This window comes from Podarcis vaucheri, assembly GCF_965113315.1.
Source record: "Podarcis vaucheri genome assembly, chromosome: 4".
NCBI lineage: Eukaryota > Metazoa > Chordata > Lepidosauria > Squamata > Lacertidae > Podarcis > Podarcis vaucheri.
Genome location: NC_138762.1, coordinates 108,738,335 through 108,757,292, shown reverse-complemented (window position 1 = coordinate 108,757,292; position 18,958 = coordinate 108,738,335). Strand labels below are relative to the sequence as shown.

Below are 18,958 nucleotides of genomic sequence, written 5' to 3'. Positions count from 1 at the left end.
CAGAATGATCCTGGCTTTCACTTTCTCTTTCCTTCTTGGTTCTGTCTACAGTACAGTGGTGCCTCGCAAGACGAAATTAATCCATTCCGCGAGTCTCTTCGTCTTGCGTTTTTTTCGTCTTGCGAAGCAACCCTATTAGCGGCTTAGCGGATTAGAGGCTATTAGCGGCTTAGCGGCTATTAACAGCTTAGCGGCTTTAAGAAAAAGGAAACAAACTCGCAAGAACTCGCAAGACGTTTCATCTTGCGAAGCAAGCCCATAGGGAAATTCCTCTTGCGGAACGACTCAAAAAACGGAAAACTCTTTCGTCTTGCGCGTTTTTCGTCTTGCGAGGCATTTGTCTTGCGAGGTACCACTGTACTTATTTCCAGTGTGGTGATCTGTACATTGTATGTTTAAGTGTTAAAGGTTTAGTCTTATTGTTAAGTTTTTAACTGGATTCTTAAGCACTATGCCAATCCTTAAGAGTTTTGCAAACTGTCATGCTTATTTGCCTTCAGCAAATAATACTGGATGAAGTTGGTTGCCTTTGAGTTGCCTCTTGAGTTGTTTTTTGGAACCCTGCATCATGTTTACTTTGATAACTATTCGTTGTGACTTGCTCTGGATTTTAATGAAGCAAAACCACAATAGGTGTAACATATTACTGTATTGGCCTGAATATAAGCCTCACTTTTCCTCCAAATTCCGACCATGAAAAGTTAAAGTGGCGACTATTTACGACCTTATGGTATGCAGCCAGGAGCGTGGGGTGAGTGCGGTGAAGCGGCACCTGCCCCTCGTGTAATCCCTCATCCTCTTCTCCAAGGCCAGGAAGGGAGAGGGCGAGGAAGGGGAAATGCGGCAACGTGGCTCCCCACCCCCAGTATGAAGCCAGGAGCAGCGAGAAATGGAGTGGCTTATATTTGAGTATTTTTTCTTTTCCCCACCTCCAATTTTAAAGGTGCGACTTATATTCGGGTGCGGCTTATATCCAGACCAATACAATATCTGCTTGATTTTGTTTAGACTGAACCATAAACATGAAGAAGAGATATGTGCAGAGAGGCCTATAGGTACTCTATCTATATTTAAGTGTGTGTGTTTGTGTGTCCGCGAATGTCCACCTTGTCTAGCATCCATTCCGGCGAACGTCCGCAGCAAACCCGGAAGTACCAGAACAGGTTACTTCCGGGTTTGTCACTCGTGCATGCGCAGAAGCGCTAAACCACGTTTCGCGCATGCGCAGAAGCACAAACCGCTCTGCACGCCTGTGCAGACACGACGCTTTGCCCTGTGTCCTTTTTGGCTAGTGGCCGGGGCTCCAGAACGGATCCTAGCCTCAAAACAAGGTATGACTGTATATGCAAGGAGTTCTATAGGTACCCTTTCTTTATATTTTGGATTCAGTATAAGCAAATTAGACAAAATCAAGCAAGTGCAGTGTGGCTTGGAACTTCCCTCTAATTGTACAAAGCAGCTAGCGCCGACTTGGCTGTAAAACTCAAGGCCTGGAAGGTTTCGAAAATGGAATGTCCAGCTCCCTGCCGTGTGAATCAACCTTCAGTAACCAAATAACCAGAAACTATTTGCTCATGCCATCAAGATCATAGTGTGCCAAAAGTAGTTTGCAGGGCTGGGGAAATTAAAGAATGCCTTAAGAGAAGAAGTAAATTAAACTCCAGATACTTAAGCAAGCAAGCGAGCAAACAAACAAAACCCCAAATTCCTGGCAGTCTGATTACAGGGGGGAAATTCCTCCAAATGTAGAAGTGTCCTGCCTTCTGAGCCTTCCACAGGGGAATGTATTCATAACCTTTCTCTTGGTCATCTTGTTCAGTTTTTTTTGGATCAGGTGTTGTTATTGTATGCATGGTTAATAATGCATGCCTTAATAATGGAAAATACTATGGTACTTCTCATTTCCATGTAAGGCTTCTCTGGAAGGACCTGTTCCTCCTTTGTTTACCTAAAAGAGGAGTGCTTGCTAGGAGCAAAGACTTTTTCAGCTCTAGAACAAATTCTCTGAGGAGATATAATGCAGGCCAGCAAGCCAGGGCTGAAATTATCTGGGAATGCTCAGGCTGTAAACAACTCATCTTTACTGTTCCAGCTCTTAAATTCCGTTTTAAATAGATTAATTTCAGAATTACATTTAGAATGAAGGATGCGCTTCAGCTATCAAGTTTGCTGAGGTTGTTAATAAGAGTAAGAAGTTGAGGAATTTATCTATGTCTTCTTCATTTTGTAATCCTTGGGAATAAAGTTTTTTGAAATAACTCACAAAACAGTTTCTTATCTCATTTGGTTTAGATATGGTCCTTCCATCCACTTCCAAACTTGAAACTGTATTTAATTTCTGTCTTTTCTTGAGTTGCCATGCCAAGAGTTTGCCACATTTGTCTGCCGACTCAAATGTCTTTTGTCTCATTTGCTTTATTTTCCACTCTATCTCTTGGTTCATCAATTCCATATATTGTGTTTGATACAATTTAATCTCCCTCAAAATCTCCTGGGACTTTGGTTTTGACCTTAATTTTTTCTCTCCTTCTTTTATCTTTTCCAAAATTTTTTCTCTTTTCTCCTTCTGCTTTCTCTTCTTTATTGAGTTTTGTTGAATCAAAAACCCTCGCATCACAGCTTTACTTGCGTCCCAGATCACTCTTCTTTCCACATCGCCCCTTAGATTAATTTCAAAATAGTCCTTTAAGGTTTTTTGGGCCTTCAAGTGGAACTCTCTATCTCGAAACAGGGTGTCATTCATTCTCCATCTAAACTGACCAGTTGTTGTAAGTTTCATTTCCATCTTCACGGCGTTATGGTCGGAGCAGGTTTTTGGGCAGATTTCTACCTTCTTAATCTTCGGAGCCATTCCACTAGTAATCCAGATTTGGTCGATTCTGGTCCAGGTCATCTTTGCTTGGGAGAAAAAGGTTCCCTCTCTTTCAAGAGGGTTCCTTGTTCTCCAAATGTCTATTAAGTCCATATTTTCAGTCATTTCAAAAAAAGTCTTCGGGAGTCTCCCTTCTTTAGTGAGTGTCAGTCTTTGTGTCTTGTCCATATTTGTAGAAACTACACCATTCATATCTCCCATGATTATCATGTTATATTCCAAATAGTCCATCAGGGTTTCATGAAGTTTTTTGAAGAATTCTGCTTTACCTTCATTTGGTGCATAAATCCCAATTATCAAAAATTTTTCTCCTTGTGCTTGAATCTCCACCGCTAAATATCTTCCTTCTTCATCTTTAAAAATCATTTTTGGGGCCCACTTCTCTTTTACATAAATCACAACTCCTCTTTTTTTCACTTTGTCCGACGAGATAAATTCTTGTCCCAATTTTTTATTCATAAGCAGTCTCCTGTGGGCTCTGGTTATATGAGTTTCCTGTAAACAAATCACGTCCAGTTGTTCTCTGTACAAAATGTGGAATACTTGTCGTCTCTTCAAAGGCATGTTCATCCCATTACAATTCCAGCTAAGGAATTGCAGGGCCATCTTGTTATTTTTCTGGTATTCCTCCAACTGCTCCCAATTGTTGTTCCTCCTCTGTTGGTGGTGGAAGGTTCTGTCCAAATGAGAGGTTCAAGATATCTATTACACTCCTTTGCTCAGCAATTGGGTCTACAGTTCCTTTCTGTAGATCTTCTTGATTTTTATGCAGGAAGCTGTCTTTATCCTGTGTCGTCTTTATTTTCACCTTCTTCCCCCTATAGTCAAAGGACAGTCCCTGTGGAAATTCCCACCTAAAACGAATGTTGTTCTTCTTGAGCAGATAAACCAGGTCCTTATAAGAAGCTCTCAAGTCCAGAATATGTTTAGGGATATCTTTAAAGATCTGTATCGGTGAATTCCCAATTTGTAAGGCCTTTTCAAAATGCAGTCTTAATATTTTGTCTCTTTCCTCCTTCGATCTCAAGGTGATCAAGCAGTCTCTCGGTACCTTTCTATTCTGTCTTCTGCCCAGTCTGAATGCCGTTGTGATTTTGATTTCGTCTTCCTCTAAGTCTTCCCAAGCATCAGCAAACTCCTTCGTTAAAAAGTCCGTGAGATTGTCTCCTTCGTCCTCTGGAATTGATCGTAATTTCAGATTCCTTTCTTTTCTTTGTAATTCCCACAGTGCCAGAGTTGCATCGTGGTCATAGACCTTCCTGGCAATCGGTTCTAATTTTTCCTGAGTCTCTCCAGCAATAGTTCTGGCTTCCTCCGCAATTTGACGTGTGGCAGAGTTCTCTTGCGTAAGCTTATTTATAGATTCTGTATTCAAATCAAGTCTTGCTGTCAAGTCTGTCAATTTCTGTGAGTTCTCTGTCAATTTCTTAGTGTTCTCTGCCGTTTGCTTTGTTAAATTCTCCAGGGATTGATTTATCTTAAGAAGGGCTTGCGATACTGCATCCATGGAGACTGCTGTACCTCTTTCTTGTCCTGTTGTCACTGTAGAAGTTATTCCTGAGATCGAGCCTCTTTTCTTGTGTTGCTGCAGCTGTTGTTGATATTGCCTTGTCTTGGCTCTCGTGCTTATCTCGTCTGCTGGGCCACTCATATCCCAAGGTCGTTTCCCACAAGAGCCTTCTCCTAAGAAAATTCCACTGTCCCAAAGCGTAGCAACTTTTAGTTTACCCTCTAGAGGGAGCAAATCAGAATGTCCGCAAACCGAAATAAAGAGTGTTAAAAAGCAAATTTATCAGGAGGCTTCTATAAGTGTAATGCAACACTTTCCCAGTAAATAGAGTCCCAGCCTTCCCTGATATAATGTATCCACAAAGTCCCAAAACTTTGTAACAAATAAACAATAAAGCTTCCACTTTGTTACTTTCACAGGAATCTGAAGTCAGTTCAGTGTTCCTTTGTTTTATGAGCAGTTCGTACCAGGTTGGAGGCTGCAGAAAGTTTCCTTTTCCTTTAAATTAGTCATGCAGCTTATAAAGTCACTTTTTCCTCCCCTCTGCCCTGCAAGCTGGAGGGGATAGTCAAAGTCCAAATGTCGGGTTCAAACATTTAAAAACGATTTTCCCTTACGGATGCAGCTTAGTAACTTTCGTTGCTTTGATTATCATGCAGTCGGGGGAAGGCAGACTTCCTTAATTTTTGCCTTTCCCGTTTTCAGCCTAATTTCAGGTAGTTTTAATTCGGATAGAGGTTCAGTCTTACTCACGGGTCTTTTTTATCCAGATTATTCAGGAAGGGAATCGGCGCTCTCCACTAATGGCGACGCGGCTTCACTCTGCGGGCTGGGTAGCGATTCTCAGCACCGCGCTCCCCCGTTGTCGTTCCGGAGCCTTTAAAAAGGCTCTTTCTGCGGTAAAGAGGGGGCGCTTCGGGTGCCCACCGAATCTCCTTGTTCACAGGATCCGTTCCTGTGATTTTAGGGGTCCCCCGCTTGCCGAAGCGGGTCAGACCCGAACTCGCAGAGCCGTCCTCTCTCCGGAGCTCGGAGAGAGAGCAGCCATTAGCGCTGGCGCCGAACCTCAAAGTAAGGTGGATCTAAACCAGAGAATAACAGAACAAGAGATAGAGGGTGCCATTCAGGACATGCAATTGGGCAAATCTCCAGGGCCAGATGGACTGACTTCCAGATATTACAAATCGTTAAAGGAATGGTTGATACAACCGTTAAAGGATGTCTGTAATGAGATCTTAGAGGGAAAAAAGGCACCTGAATCGTGGAAAGAAGCATATATTTCACTCATACCAAAGACAGAGACTGAAAAGACTCAATTGAAGAACTACCGCCCAATCTCGTTACTCAATGTGGATTACAAAATTTTTGCAGACATTTTAGCAAAAAGATTCAAAAGAGTATTGATGCAAAAGATTCATAGAGACCAAGCAGGCTTTCTCCCAAAGAGACACCTCTCAGACAATGTTAGGAATATAATAGACATCTTGGAAAAGTTAGAGGTGAACATAAATACTAAAGCAGTTTTGATATTTGTGGATGCGGAGAAAGCCTTTGACAACATTTCTTGGAGTTTTATGAAAAAGAACCTTCATGGGATGGGGGTAGGACAAGGTTTTGAGAATGGTATGGGTGCAATATATTCCGAACAAAAAGCTAAGTTGATTGTAAACAATGTAATAACTGAGGAACTTAAGATAGAAAAAGGAACACGACAGGGGTGCCCAATTTCCCCATTGCTTTTTATTTCGGTCCTGGAGGTGTTGCTGAACATGATTAGAGAGGACCAGCAAGTTAAAGGTGTACAGGTCGGAGCAAAACATTACAAGTTAAGGGCTTTCGCAGATGACTTAGTTCTGACTTTACAAGAGCCATACACTAGCATGAAAAAGGTGTTGGAGATAATTCAACAATTTGGCCAGGTAGCTGGATTTAAATTGAATAAACAAAAAACTAAAGTCTTAGGGAAAAACCTGACAGATATGGAGAAGAATAAGTTTCAAGAAGAGACGGGTTTGATGGTGGTTAAGAAGGTGAAATACCTAGGGGTTAATTTAACATCTAAAATTTTGAATTTATATAAGGACAATTATGAAAAATGTTGGTTAGAAATTAAAAAAGATTTAGAAATATGGTCAAATTTGAGATTATCAATGTTAGGCCGAATTGCAGTAATTAAGATGAATGTATTGCCTAGAATGTTATTTTTGTTTCAAACTTTGCAGATTATTGACAAGATGGACTGTTTCAAGAGGTGGCAGAAAGATATTGCGAAATTTGTCTGGCAGGGCAAAAAGCCCAGAATAAAATATAAAATATTAACAGATGCAAGAGAAAGAGGGGGATTTGCCCTGCCGGACTTAAAATTGTACTATGAGGCAGCAGCATTCTGCTGGCTGAAAGAGTGGATGCTCCTCGAGAATACAGATATCTTGGACTTAGAAGGTTTCAATAACGCATTCGGTTGGCATGCATATTTATGGTATGACAAAATCAAAGTACATAGTGCCTTTAAAAATCACATTGTAAGGAAAGCGTTGTTCAATGTTTGGATGAGATATAAAGACCTGTTGGAAAACAAAACCCCTAGATGGTTGTCACCCTTAGAGGCGAAGGCCCATAAGAAAGTTAATATGGAGGTCGGATGGCCAAAGTATTGTGAGATTTTAGAACAGGATGGAGAGAAACTGAAATTAAAGAGCCATGAAAAACTAAAACCCAAAGTACAAGATTGGCTCCACTATTACCAAATAACGGAGGTTTTTAAACAAGACAGGAAAATTGGCTTCCAGGTGGAAAAATCAAAACTCGAGACAGAACTGCTAGAACCCAATACTAAGAATTTGTCAAGAATGTATAACTTGCTGCTGAAATGGAACACACAAGATGAAATAGTTAAATCAGCTATGATTAAGTGGGCACAGGACATTGGTCATAATATTATGTCTGCTGACTGGGAAAGGTTGTGGAACACCGGAATTAAATTTACGGCATGTAGTGCCTTAAAGGAAAATGTGATGAAAATGGTATACAGGTGGTACATGACCCCAGTTAAGCTAGCAAAAATTTACCATTTGCCTGACAATAAATGCTGGAAATGTAAGGAAACTGAAGGTACTTTTTATCATCTTTGGTGGACATGCCCGAAGATTAAGGTCTTCTGGGAGATGATATATAATGAAATGAAAAAGGTATTTAAATATACCTTTCTTAAGAAACCAGAGGCCTTTCTCTTGGGCATTGTCGGCCAATTGGTGCAAAAAAAGGATAGAACTTTCTTTATGTACGCAACAACAGCAGCAAGAGTACTGATCGCAAAGTATTGGAAGACACAAGATCTACCCACCGTGGAAGAATGGCAGATGAAAGTGATTGACTATATGACATTGGCGGAAATGACGAGCAGAATTCGAGACCAGGGAAAGGAGACTGCGGAAGAAGATTGGAAGAAATTCAAGATTTATCTTAAGGACTACTATAAACTTGATGAAGTTTAGAATGTCGAGATTCTATAGAGAGAAAGGGTTGCAGTAATATAAGATTAGAATAAGAAAGGATTATGACGAATTAGAGTTGGGAAAAAACATTTATAAGTTGCTATAAAATTTGGACATGAGGATGCAGAAGGGGGAGGTATGGGGAAGTCCGAGGAAAGAAGTTTATGAAATGACATTATGAAATTATACTTGTTTGTTTGTTTGTTTTCTTTTTTGTGTTTGTCTGTTATAAAAACTTTTGTAAAACTAATAAAAAATATTATAAAAAAAAAAATAAGAGTAAGAAGTTGTGCTGCACCATTCACAACCACATAAGCTATTATTATCTGCATAAGTGAGTCCACAAGTGGAGAATTTGAGCAACAGGGCTCACTCCAGCTTTTAATAGAGGAGGTGAGGACACACTTGCTTGACTATCTTGCCCCCACTCCATGGCAGCCATTTGGTGGTGGACCCTATGAATTTTGAAATGTGACTGCAGGCCAACAGCTAACATAAAGTCATTAGGCCAATCTATGTTGGTGAAGAGAAACTATTAAATGGACACGTCAGATTTTATGCTGGATCTATAACTAGATAAACAGGGGGGAAATAAGCAGAGGAATATATTGGGGGGGGCAATGTGCAGTAGTCACTAGTATTGGAGCCTCGCACCAGAACCCTGGGCTGTTGATTGCTGCCATATCTACCTGAATGCCCTGTGCTTTTCAATTAAGCCTCACGTTTAAGAAAAGCAGTAAGCTTATTAATGTCTGTCTTGCAATTGGGGCTTGAGGTCAGTACCTGTCAGTTGCCTGATTACTTCAAGCCCACCTGGGATTGCCTGCTCTCCAGAGTTTCAGATCAGGAACTCTGGAGTGTAGCTGATCTAAGTTGGGTTGGAAGTCACCAGCAACTGACTGAATAGTGGTGACATTCCTTTGTGGCATGGCTTGTCTCCCAGTTAATGTTGCAATGGAAAAAAATGGATCATCTGATGTCATGGTGATGTCAGTTGATGTGTACACAACCCCACCTGTCAAAGTGGCCTACTGGGGTGGCGGAGCTAAGGATCTGGCCTGCCAGGCTGAAACGTTTCCCCACCCTTGCTCAATAGTCCAGCCATAGTGTACTGCAATAAGCTACAGCTTCCAAACCAGGCTTAAGGTCAGTCCCACACACAGCACACAACAGTAGTCCAGTCTTGAGGTTACCAACACATAGGTCACTGTAGGCAAGCTATCCCTGCCCAGGAACAGGTATACATGTTTGCAAAGGGGCTGTGGGGCTATACTGTTAGTCCCTACCTCATCACCACTCAATTCATTTAGGCTTCCCGCAGTATTAAGCATTATCTTGCAGTGATACTGAAACCCCATGATACCAGGCCAGAAGTTAGCAATCTCCCTCGGCCTACACAAAAGGACCCCTTGACCTAAATTCAGCCATGTTTGTACTCTGCTTCTTCAACCCTGCACAAATATTAAGACCCCTTTTGCTTGACACACCTAGCTCCCCGCAAGCTGACACATTTAACCAGCTGCAGTAGACGTTAGAGGAACTTACATCGCTGAGCTTTGTGATTAGCTAGCTTCCCAGAACTGCAGAAGGTACAAAGATGGTAAGGGGAAGAGGGGCACAACACAAGGAGTTGTCTCTAAATCACAATACTTGCCTGAACTAGATTGACACCCACCTCTAGCCAGGGAGTTGACCACAGAAGTTCTTGTTCTTGTAGTTTTGTCCGCTTGCATCAGACAATTGTTAGAGAAGGCAAATGCTTGCTTGAGAGAAAGCAACACAAGAAGAACATGTCCACACAAGGACAAAGACCCCTTTCTACCAATGGGGCACAGCCGGGATCACAGGGGAGGCGGGAGGGTACATGTAGAGAAAGTACATATTGTGTGTTCCATATATAACGTGTGTGCTTCGCTGGTTCAGCTTTGGAAAGGAATCCCTGAACCCAAATTCCAGTGCTGAAATAAAACTTGTGAACTTCCACTCAATTGTTTGTCCTTATTGGCTGGGAGCTTCAACGAAAGACTGGACCAGCTGGGGCCCTAAACCGTGCAGCGAGATTTACAACTACATGGGAAGTTGCCTGATGTGCGTAATGATGAGGCACTGGCTAAATGGATGGTCCCACACCCCCTTTGCACCCACACTGCCCTTTAAAGTGAGCAGCATCTGAATAGAGCTAGTGCATTTGGGAGAGCACACCAGAATGCCCTAATGTGAATGCACTAGTTTCTCTTCTCAGTGATATGTGCAGGTCCCCATCTTTACCTCCTGCCCCATGTCCAGTCTGGCTCCTAATAAAATCTTGCTGCGTAATCCTGTTAATCCTATTAATTTTGGTGCAAATTGCTCCCAGGTATGTGGGTGTAGAATTGCAATTGTTGCAATCAGTCAGTCACAACCCAGTAATAAGGGTGATGATGAAGACAAAGATCCCTGGTAGGAGGCCAAGGATTTTACAGGTACACAAGATTTGCCCCATTTTTACAATTGAACTATTGCACAATAATCAAAGATGCAAGCAATGTTAACAAATTATTGAAATCCTGCAGCAAAACTGGGGGAGGGGGAGAGAGAGAGAGAGAGAGAGAGAGAGAGAGAGAGAGAGAGAGAGAGCGCACTAGCGCACAAGAGAAACAAGAGCAACTGGTTGGAGAAAAGTAAGTAACACAAAGTAGGTCAATTAATAAATTAAGATGCAATGAAATTAAATGCTTTTTTAAGTCTTAAGAGACAGTGCCTTTCTTTCTATTTGCCTTCCATAAGAAAACTAAAGAAAGGTTGTAGCTAACTAATCAGCAAGCTTTTCCTAAAAATGGCCATTGAAAGCAAACTGGGAAATAATTTGAAAATTTGAATCTGTTCTGGTGTAGTAGATAAAACTCTAAAAGATATGAAATAAATTAACAAGCTTCCCTTAGCAAACCACTGACAATTATTTTTGAAAAGCCATGGTAAAATTGACAAAGCTAAGTTTTAGAGCAAAGGCTCTTTCTCATTTTCAAAATGGCAACATTCACTCCCAGCACTAACTTTTATTTCTAGAAACCTCCCCAGTGAACCTTGGGAACCAAACAAGAAGAGATGCTGAAAGTGTAATTGCCAGGGGAAACAGCAGGTGTGCATTTCACCCTTGCTGTGTAATGCCTAGAAGAACTTACCTGTACGTATTTTGACACTGCAACATTCTGTGTATCCATGGTGGAATTGTTGCCACATTCCTAGTTGGAGGCTCCCACATGAAATTGCTGGTGCAAAACAAGGCATCTGGGAGGAAAAGCAAAGAGCAGTTGCAAAAGGAAACCACTGAGTGGAGCTGACAAGAGCAAACTTGCTCTTCCGCTGTGTGGGTTGCAAAAAGCAGCTGCTGCTTAGCAGAGAAACAGCAAGCCCATTCAACACACTTTTAAAGTGCATGGCTCTCCTGAAATAATATTGGGAAGTACACTTGGCCCCTCACATGCATCTAAAATTCCCAGCATCCTTAACAAACTAGTTCCCAGGATTCGGGGGGCAGGGCAGGGGAGCAGTGCGTTTGACAAGTGTCTCTTTCCAGTGCTTTGGCCTTCCCATGTAAGCTTGACTCATTTTAAAACAGCACTCTTTAAAGAGCCAGTTTCATCCTTACTGTTGATTCAGTCAATCTTTAAAGCTGTTGTTCATCAAATATGCCAACTTGCTGACAAATATGGACTCCTACTTATTACTGATTTTGCTTCAGAAACTCTGTGCTGCACATCAGGGGTTGGGTGAGGGGAAGCTTGTTGGATCTACTTTGCAGTGAAAACAACAACAGCCTAACAGCTGCCAGCAGGAGCCAAGTGCAAAAATGCACACACAGCCCAGCTGCAGTATCAGTTAAAGGGATTATAATACAATGGGATTATAATAATTTGAGTAGAGAGGATTTTAATTTCAAATTAACTTTGTTTGATGCCTTCGCAAAGTTGCTTGATTAAAGGGATGCCGAGTAATGGTGGGAGGCACCAGCTAAGAAACCCCCAAGGGAACCCCCAGGGGAAGAAGGCTCAGAGTCAAGGTATTGGTGGGGGCAGGACAATGAGTGGTCAGAGGGAGAAGGAGCAAAGCGGGGGGAGGAGGTGTCAGGAGAGGTGACAGGGTTTAGCGAACAGGAAGAGGCTGCGGCAGAGCATAGTTCAGACTCTGAGGCATAAGCAGAGGTTGGAGGGGAGGGGAGACAGGAGGGGTGCTGAAGAGTTCTGGGAGTCTCCCCCTCCTGCTGCAACCAGCTCCCCTCCCTCCTGGTCTATGAGAACCTATCAAAAATGGAATGAGCAAAGCAGAGGGTGGTTGTGTACAAACGCAGCCTGAGACTGTGAGGGAAAGACCCTGGAGAGGAGGAATCCTAGTGGGCACTGGGAAGGCAGGTACCTTAAGTCCTCACAACTGCTTCATCAGGGCAAGACCTCCTAGAAAGTATTGCTGAGAGCTGTGTTTCCTTGACTAAAAAGTTAACTTCACTGGTCTTGGATGACTTATAGTTTTGTTGCAGACCAACGCCTGACTCCAGCCCTGATAGGCAGATATTCAGATCATAGAAATACAATTGGTAGATAGGGCTCTGTGTGATGTCATTTCCTATCCATTCCTAGAGTGGAAGGAGCACATACTAGTTCCTGTTCCTCTTCCTTTGACCAGCACTGGATGTGGACATGTCCCCGCTTGCTCCAGCTTTGGGCACATGCTTGAAGCCACTTATACTGCAAATGTAAGTATTTTGCCTGCATAGTTTGTACTGCTGCCTTTGCTGTGAATCAGTGACATTCAACTGCGTGTATGGAAGGCTTCCTATATATACACTGCTGCTGTATGTGCATGGGGTGTTCCATGCAATTAGAAATCTAACTCAAATATAGACTTCTATTATGAGTTTTCTAGTACCCTCCCCCAAGTACTTATTCATGCAGCTCATATTTAAATAGTGGAACTCACTTCCATAGGAGGCGGGGTAACCACAAACCTAGATGGTTTTAAAACAGGATTTGACAAATTCATGGAGGAGCAGAGGGCTCTCAATTATCATAGCTATTAGCCACGGAGGTTGTGCTCTGCCTTCTCAGTGGGGGGCTGCAAGGCTTCTGAATGCCAGTTGCTGAAAACCACAGGAGGGGAGAGATGCTCTTGTCCTCAGGCCTGGCTTATAGGGGCATCTGGCTTGCCACTGTGGAAGGACTTTCTGACAGCAAGAGCTGTTTGACAGTGGAGTGGACTCCCTCAGGAGCTCTTGCTATCCTTCCTTGGAGGCTTTTGAGCATAGATTGGATGGCCATCTGTCCTGGAGGCTTGAGTTTAGATTTCAGCACTGCAGGGGCTGGACTGATGAGCCTCAAGATACCTCCCAACTCCACGGTCCTATGATCCCATGACTAGATATGCCAATGTCCAGGAGGCTCTTCTTAGGCCCTTATTTCTATTTCCCCATTGTTAACTGTATTTTGCTTTGTCATTGTTATTCTAAAACAAAAGATGGACTTGCACTGCAGCTTGTCTACTGCTTAACAAATATGTGAAAACGGGTCAATTTTCACTGACAGTCGAACAAAACAGAGTATGTGTGAGCATTTTCCTCTCAGCAAAAAATACTTGTCATTGTTGTAATCTGCTAATGGCTTCCTTACCTTAGTGTAAATTCTCAGGGTCGGCCCTGCAATGCAAAGAATATAAGACCATAAGAAGAGCTCTGCTGGATCAGGCCAGTGGCCCATTTAATCCAGCGTCCTCTTCTGGCAGTGGCTGGGCTGATGCCCAAGGCAGGTCTGCAAGCCAGATCTTAGCGCAACCTCACACTCTCCTTCTGCGGTTTCCAGCAACTGGGATTCAGAATCACACAGCCTCCAAGAGTGGAGGCAGAGCATAAGTATCTTGGTTAGCACTGGCAGAGGAAGAGGAGTGTGGGAGGTGTGCCACGCCCCTGGGAAACGCGCCAGCTCCACCACCCCTACTCTTCGCCCCCCGGTGCCATTCCGGAGTATGAAGCTCCACCACTGATGGTTAGTAGCCACTGATAGCCTTTAAAGCTAATATGGAATGATTAGTGCAGCAGCCCCAGGATACTGAGTGGTTTGGATATTGAGTGGTTCTTGTCATTGCCAACATGCCCTTGCATTCAGCAAGCAGATCTTCATCCTGCCTAGGATATAAAAGACAAATAGGCTAACATTGCTCTTTCCGAATTCTGATAACTGTCAGATAGTTTGAAGAATATGTTTTTGTCTATATCCTGACAAATAAATCAATATTGCCTTTTAGTTTGAATGATTGTAGTACTTGGAGATATGAAGACTAGCTTCTTCCTTGCACAAAGACTGTTGGTAGTCAAAGTTAATTGTTCCCTAAATAGTAATAGTAGTAGTAGTAGTAGTAGTAGTAATAATAATACTAATAATAATAATAATTAATAATAATACAGACAGTCTCTCTCAAACCCTTCCATAACATTTTATTTTCAGGATTATATGACATTAAACTTTTAAAACCATGGTTTAGCAAACAATTACTGGTATGAATACATTTGGGGAGGAAACTAAGGACAATTAATAAGTTTTTTAGTTCCATCTAGTGGGAAAGATGTGTATGTTGTTTTGTAATGAAATTGGCAACAATCATGACAGAAATGCTGAAAAAAGTGAAATGGCAAATGTTCTGTTAAATATAAAACTTCTACAAATGGGGAGATTTAATAATAATCAAGAGGGAGTGCTTATGTTAGTGTTTTTTGTTTACTCGGTTACGTTGGAGAGAAAAATGGGTTTGAATTTTCAAGCTCTGAGAAGTGTATACATTAATGCAGGTTATAGCTTAGATCAGAAGAAGCCAAACGTGGCTGGGATTTTCCTCAGATACCCAAGTAATTGAGAAGTGAAGGGAACAAAACTTTGCCACAAACCACCATTGTAGGCTCTGGGTTGGCTGAGTAGGTTAGAACTAAGGCCCCATTGAAATCAATGGGGAAAGATATTCACAGCTTTCAACAATTCTATAAATGAATGGAATTTATCTTAAATAAAGGGACTACAAAGGTCCTCTATTCCAACCCCCTGCAATGTAGGAATATTTTTGCCCAGCGTGGGGCTCAAACCCATGACTCTGAGATTAAGAGTGCCACGCTCTACCAACTGAATGTTTCGTTATTTCTTTGTTTTTGCACTAATTATACCTACCTTTATATTTCGCCAATTGCAGTTTTTATATCTTGACATGCCACATCATGATGATATCTCTCCTTTCCTTAACTTTGAGAATAAACAAATAAATAGTAATTGGAAACTTGGTGTAATGGGAATTGGGGTTGCTTGTGCGTAAACTGCAAACTGCTCCAAGCTAGTCGTATAGCTAAAACTTTCCCTGGTTTGACAGCCCTTGAAACGCGACTGATTTAGTCATTGGCAGAATCCGTCAGTGGGCGTGACCTAAATTTCTTCCAACATAAAAGTTGCTTGACTCCAAGTCTCCTCCTAGATTCTCTGCGTGGAAGCCTTCTGCGCAGCGTGGGCGTGCCAAGCGGAGGTCCTGTGCTCTCTCCGCTGATTTCACTGGAAGAGTCTCAGAGCCTCCCCTCCGCCTTGCTCTCAGCCTCCCCTTTCTCCCTGGTGTCCCCTGGATTTCCTTCCCCCGTGGAAGCTCTCTCTCTCTCCTTGCTAGTTCCCTCCCCTGCATCACTGGAGCGTCTTACCTCTCCTCTTCCCTCTGATGGCAGTTCCCTGACACTTGGATATACAGTACACCAATTCTATCACTCCTCTTTTGATTCTTCTTCCTTTATACCCAAGAGCATAATTACAATCTACAATAATGAATTTATAAAAGCAGATCATTATGTGTAATGCCAAAGTCCTTCAGTAATTTATTTTTACCGTTGTAACACTGAGCTGCATTATTGTCGACAGAAAATCATGTAAATTCTCTGAAGCCTCTTAAAAAGGCCCTCAAGGTAGAGAGTTATAGCATTTTTCTGCTACAGGCTAGTTATATTTTCACTGCCACGGTATAATGTTAGAACATAGGGCATGAAGAGCCAACTCTTCAAAACTGAAGCAGAAAAATAGGTGGAGAATTATTTTCATATAAAAGATGCATTACTGAGTTGATCTGGAAGTCTGCACGTGAATCAGACCTACCACTAGTACTATTATTATTTAGTGACATTAATGTATTAATGACCTTCTATACATTAAGGCAAGGGGTGTGGGTGGCGCTGTGGGTTAAAACACAGAGCTTAGGACTTGCCGATCAGAAGGTCGGCGGTTCAAATCCCTGCGACAGGGTGAGCTCCTGTTGCTCAGTCCCTGCTCCTGCCCACCTAGCAGTTCGAAAGCACATCAAAGTGCAAGTAGAGAAATAGGTACCAGTCCAGCAGGAAGGTAAACGGCGTTTCCGTGCGCTGCTCTGGTTCGCCAGAAGCGGCTTAGTCATACTGGCCACATGGCCTGGAAGCTGTGAGCTGGCTCCCTCGGCCAATAAAGTGAGATGAGCACGCAACCCCAGAGTCATCCATGACTCGACCTAATGGTCAGGGGTCCCTTTAACTTTACCTTTATACATTAAGGCGATGTACAACAAAAACAGCAAAAGAAAAATTAAAAAATACAAAAAATGTATTGATACATTTAAAACAGAACTAAAACCATACAAATAGACACATGTGACAAAGATCCATATATCCAGTTTGGAAAGCCTGAGACAAAAAATGCCTTTAATTTAATGTCCAATAAATTTCATTATGGTTGGTTTGTGGTTCTGAACCTCCCTTCTTCCCTTCTTGTGTCACATGAATGCAGGACAGAATGTGGACAACACAAAACAAATGAGGTCAGCTACTAGAGAGAGGACCTTCTCAGTGTTGGCACCCACAGAAAGGTCTGCCTAGTATTGATATGATAACCTTTTTAGGTGCCAGGTCAATACTTTTTTCTTTTTTTTTACTCCTTTTTATATTAGCTGTACTAATATCATTATCTGTTGCTGGTTTTAATTATGTGTTAGATTTTAGTATCATGTTGCATTTTATGTTTTTAATTTTCATTTTCCCCCCCAATGGGCCTTTTGTCATTAGGTGGTATATCATTATTGGGGATAATAAATAAATTCATAAATTTAATTGTTGTATCTTGGCCAGAATGCTGTTCCACGGAACAGGGGTAGCCACCCTGAAAGCCCTGCTCTGAGTTATTGTGGAGTGGACTTTTGCAATCTTTGGAACTTGCAGGCTTTTGAAGACTTTGGAAGTGCTGTGCATATAACGGATCTACAGCATGTGTGATAAGGTGGTTTCTCTAACGGCTCTGTGTACAACGGGTTGCCAGTATAACAGAGCAAGCAAACGTTGGCTCAGGTTGACTACTCTTCCTATGCATGGGACTTGGACATCAGCGCCAACTTCAGATGTTAAATACTGCTAAAAATAACAAAGACATATCGCTGCTAATACCTAAATAGTCATTGACACGATTTGCCACGTCTAAGGCAATCATATGCCTCTATACTAGCATTGGTTAGCTCTGCTAGGATCAAAGATGTCATTCTGACCAACAAGTTCTACTGATAATTGAATCAATGTACTATTAGCATTCCCTGGGAAGCAAACACCACTTGTTTCCTCAAGGGAAACCCTCGATATCTGACTGTTTTCATTGGTTCAGAAAACTGTTGTGACCACCCAATCAATCCATGACAGGATACCTGCTTTGTTGTACCTGCTGATGACTCAGTATCAGTGCCAGTAGTCATTGAATGTCCCTTTTGTCTAGCTTTGTACTTGATTTAATCATATTTTTTGTCTAGGAAGCTCTGCTCTCTAATTGGTGTCTCTCAAATGACATGTCCTCTAAATGGTTTCCCTGTTTAGTTTTAGTTTTTTTATCCCAGACTCTCCACAGTTCAATCTTTGAAATTCCTCTAGGAGAATGGTATATGCTTCTCTCATGCAAGCCTGCTCAACTTCATAAAAGTCCATGGAAATAAATCTTGTAAGCCTTAACTATATCTTATCCCTTTGTCTCCTCTCTGTGTTTCTTTTCTTCAAGTTAGCCAGGACTTCTCAAGGGAACATGTTTTATGTTCTTCCCTTAAGGGGGCTTCCCCTCTCCCATGTTTAAACCATATTATGAGAGTTCTAAGCAATCCAAGCTTGTGAATCACTAACCACTGAAATATATGTATGCCCCTAGGGTGACCTACAAAAGCTTTCCTACCTTCATCCATCCCATCATCATCTGAGCCTCTTTCCTGAAGTTTTTTTCCCCTTCTGAGTCTTACTATCAACCATATTCAGGTGGACAAGCTAAGGCAGACTAAAGAATTTGTGCCTAGTCTTCATCCGGTCCATGGAACCCCACATTCTTCAAATCAAGATGAGATCTGGAGAGTCACCTCCTTTCCTCCTCCATTCCACAGAACAGGCAACTGAGAGTATTTCATTTCACCTTTTGTTCTCTACCTTTACTGTTTCCCAAATTGTGCTGTCTTTCTACTATCATGTGATCCAGGGGTAGGCAACCTAAGGCCCGGGGGCCAGATGTGTGCTTTTAATTAAAATGCATCTCTGGGTTATTTGTGGGGCATAGGAATTCGTTCATATTCCCCCCCCAAAAAAAAAAAATAGCCTGGCCCACCACATGATCTGAGGGATGGTGGACCAGCCCACAGCTGAAAAAGGTTGCTGACCCTGATGTGATCCAAAACAAGGTAATTTGCATTCAAGCATTCCCTTGTGTGACCAGGTTTCCACTGCAGCTCTGTCAGATCCCTCTCCCTGCTCCTTCTCTGGCAGTCACTGAACTGAGTGCGTCCATCGATCTCTATCATAATAATGCACTTATTCTAAGTCACTAGTTAACTTTGCATACATGCAAACCCAACATTCATCACCTCTTCCCAACTCTTCCTCTCTTCACAAATCACTACAACCACCAACCACACACTGCACACAAAATCTGGGATTTTAAAATAAGGAAAAAAACCTTAGAGTAGTAGGGATAAGTAAGCTGATGAAGTGCTTTGTGAATCAGACTAAAAGCACATCAAATAGAGCACCAATTTTCATATGCTGTCAAACAGTTTTAA

The 18,958-nt window shown here is 42.1% G+C and overlaps 1 protein-coding gene across 1 annotated transcript in view; it reads left to right on the top strand.

Annotated features, from left to right (window-relative positions):
* Window positions 1-1,261: 1,261 nt before the first annotated feature.
* LOC309531618 (uncharacterized protein) overlaps window positions 1,262-18,958 on the top strand; it is a gene marked incomplete at its 3' end in the record, with an annotated part of 56,497 nt that continues 38,800 nt past the window's right edge. Inside the window, exons 1-2 of the mRNA XM_082221205.1 lie at window positions 1,262-1,331; window positions 12,490-12,605. Of these exons, the coding sequence (XP_082077331.1) occupies window positions 12,550-12,605 (56 nt within the window). The 5' untranslated portion in view covers window positions 1,262-1,331; window positions 12,490-12,549. The remainder of the gene's footprint in view (window positions 1,332-12,489; window positions 12,606-18,958) is intronic.